We start from the raw sequence: 3,434 nt of genomic DNA on the forward strand, positions 1-3,434 counted from the left end.
TCATGGGCTGTCTTTGTTTCGCCCAGATGAAATCATAATAGTGGCTAAGCTCCATCGCAGAGGTGTGAAGAAACATAAAAAGATGTGGGGGAAATATGAATCCATTAGGTTACAAACGATAAGTCTTGGTTTATGGGAAATATATTTGACAATGGACCTCCCGCAAATCTTAATCAAATATTGAACTGTTTTATGATAATTTGTATTAATAAGTTTATTAAATATGGAATACGATACGAAGACAAAGGTCCAAAATTATATTTTGTCCCCAGATCAGAGTCACCCTTTATCAAAGTTACTCTTGAATCACAACACAAAATTAGGCTGTAAGCAAAATTCACACATAGTTCCAAAAAATGTCCGTAGAAGGTCCCCTCTCCAATATACCCGATGATGTGATAGAGTATCTGTTGGATCAACGGAAGCGGGAGCGCGAACTGACCATCGAGAAGGAGTTGCTCAAGGAGCTCATCAAAAAGGTGCAGGACATAATGAAAATGCTGGAGGGTCGCGACGATGGACTCCCATGTACCATATCTGCGGGTAATGTCTACCAGATGAGCACCGTGCAACAGGTGAGGGACAATCTGGCTGCCAACCTTTCCGTCACCATGGTACTCTTCGTCAAGGCCCACCGGAAGCTCCTCCGAATTCAGAGTGATCTTCGCCAGGATTACCATACGGTCCTGGAAACTGTCCACAATTCCGGAACCACCAACTGATACTGTCTGCCAAAATCTTGGGTTTAATAAAATTGAATACGTGTAAATTACTAACATTATTACTTGAATTTAATTATTGTTTTTTCACAATTTTTTTTTTATAATGTATTTTACAAATTAAGTCCCACGAATCGCCGTTCCTGATATCTATACATCTATCTAACTTTTTAGGAAATGTTTTTTTTTATATCTAATAAATCTTAACAAATGTAATAAGTTGAATGAAATAAATTCGAAAGGATAAATCTCGGTTCAGTTAAAATAACAAACAAATAAATACTGTATCTTGCAGCTTTAATCCTCAGTTATTTGATAATCATCTCTTTCCACCCCTCTGACCTCATGTTTTCCAATTAATCCACGTAATATTTCCCTGGGAACTCGAGGAGTTTGGCCAGTCACTGATTGCGTTGATAGTGCTGACGACGGAGCCCAAAGACAATGGGGAGTCAAATGGCAGTTTTCAACTTGAGCGACAACATGGATCATTAAAGGCATTAGTGTCAGGCAGAAGTCAGCCAGCCAAGCAACCGGATAAAATTTCAACTGAATTTTAATAGTTGAATTTCCCTTCGAGGTGCTGCAGTGGCGGAGAAGGGGGGTCCAGGTGGGCAGAGGTGTAGCAGAGGCGTAGCCGAGTCACCTTGTCATAATTAAATGTGTAATATTTGTCTTCGCTTTCGACACCTTTCCCTGTTCCACGAACTCATCGCAGCCCCACTCTCATCCCATCCCCCCACTTTTCAATCAACGCCTCCGCAGATGATGGCCTTGTTGTTGTTAAACGAGCCATGCCCTTTAGAGTGGACCTTTTTAAATTTAAACAATACAACTTAATGTCTAACTTAACGTTTCTAAGCGTAAATGGACAATTTTAGTCATATATTTGAAGATTAGGACCCATTTACACACCCAAAACCTTTGAAAATACTTTTTCCATTACTAGAAATGATTTTAAAAAAAATTGCGAATTTAATAGACCAATATGTACAGATCATACCCAAAATAAGTTCCACTTCAACAGGAAAAAAGTATATGGTATGATTCCCAATTTAGAATGTAACAGTATAAGCTCTATCTTAAGCCAAATGCTTTACTCAAGACATATTAAGAAATTTAACCTGTATTTAAAAAGAAGGTAAACCTAACAAGAAAGGAAAGCTAACTTCGGACGGAGCCGAAGTTGATTACCTTGCAGAATATTCTGTATTATTTCTTCAAATTATTCATATGATGTATTCTTAATACTATAAAAGTCTCACTTCCTAACTTTAAAACACAAGTTATGGCATTTCCAATCGTTCAGTTATATGGCGCTATAGGATATAGTCGGCCGATCCTTATGAAATTTGGTAGGTCGCATTGATTGGCCAAAATAAGACTCATAGAAATCCCAACTTCCTAACTTTAAAAACACAAGTTATGGCATTTCCGATCGTTCGTTATATGGCAGCTAATATAGTGCCGATCCGGCTCGTTCCGACTTATTACTACCTGCAATAGAAGACACTTTTGGGAAAGTTTCAGCAGATAGCTTTAAAGCTGAGGGACTGTTTGGTAGAAACGGACGGACGGACAGACGGACGGACGACGGACGGACGACGGACACGGACATGGCTGATCGACCTCCTGGTGATGCTGACAGAATATATACTTTATAGGGTCGGAATTCTCCTTCACTGCGTTGCAAACTTTTGACTGAAATTATAATACCCTCTGCAAGGGTATAAAAAGAAAAGGCAGGGGGTTTTTCATCGGATTAATGGGGAATGCACATGTAACGCGATAGGCGTAAATTGGAAAAATCATGGGCATTTCATCAGTTTAAAAACTCTATTTCTTTTTTATATTTCCGAAACTGGTTCCGCATAAGTCGTTTCAAAAGCGAAAAGTGCGTCGGCTTTGGAAAACCCCCCCTGTATATGTATGTATGTTTCCCTCTCATCACGAAGCCCATTTGGAGCCATTGTTGTTTGTGTTTTGTTCGACTTTCTTTTGTGTTGGAGTTTTTTTATTGTTTGGTTGCATTTTGCTTTGCACTACGCTTCGTTGCTGCCATTGTTGTTGTTGTTCTGCAGATTAACTTGTTTGTTGTTGCTGTGTTGGCACGTGCGTTAAAAGCATGCCCATGCGGAAATTTACTGCTCTTCGAGCTTGTTACCAAAGTGGCTTGTAATTAAAACTAAGCGAGAGGCAGCACCGTTTAACACTGTTAAGATGTCGTTAACTAGTAATATTATTTTATATTTATGTGCTTTTCTTAAAATCTTTATTTCACAGTGATTGCTATTTTTTATTTTATGTATTTCTTAGGCATCTGGTAAGCTCAAGATTCCAGAGAAATGCATAACATTTTCTATAACGATCTCCTATAATAAATCTTCTTTAGTCTTAACAAATAAAATCTGAAGATACTATATACAACTAGTAGAGACTTAAATGTTTGGGACTGTTTACTATTTTTGAAAAGTACGTTGTGTCTTTTAGCATAAGATGATCTTATTTATAGGATGTTTTATTTTATTTTTGCATGTTAACAGCTTCTATTGATCATCTCGTATTTTCCATTGGGCATCTCAGTTCATATGCCCAGCATTGATTGTTTTGTTTGGGGGCTTTGTAATCTTTTAAACATTTTTCTCTCTTATTTAATAATCCATCAATTTAAGTTACGAAAAATGAAGTAATTTCGGTGCGACTGTTGATTTGTTT

General features: G+C 37.7%; 1 protein-coding gene across 1 annotated transcript; it reads left to right on the forward strand.

Annotated features, from left to right (window-relative positions):
* The first annotated feature begins 296 nt into the window (after positions 1 to 296).
* Positions 297 to 778, forward strand: LOC108052563. The gene has a single exon (XM_017134970.1). The coding sequence runs from the start codon at positions 357 to 359 to the stop codon at positions 720 to 722; it is 366 nt and encodes a 121-aa protein (XP_016990459.1). The 5' UTR covers positions 297 to 356; the 3' UTR covers positions 723 to 778.
* The last annotated feature ends 2,656 nt before the right edge of the window (positions 779 to 3,434 follow it).

This window comes from Drosophila rhopaloa, unplaced genomic scaffold, assembly GCF_018152115.1.
Source record: "Drosophila rhopaloa isolate 14029-0021.01 unplaced genomic scaffold, ASM1815211v1 contig_163, whole genome shotgun sequence".
Taxonomy (NCBI): domain Eukaryota; kingdom Metazoa; phylum Arthropoda; class Insecta; order Diptera; family Drosophilidae; genus Drosophila; species Drosophila rhopaloa.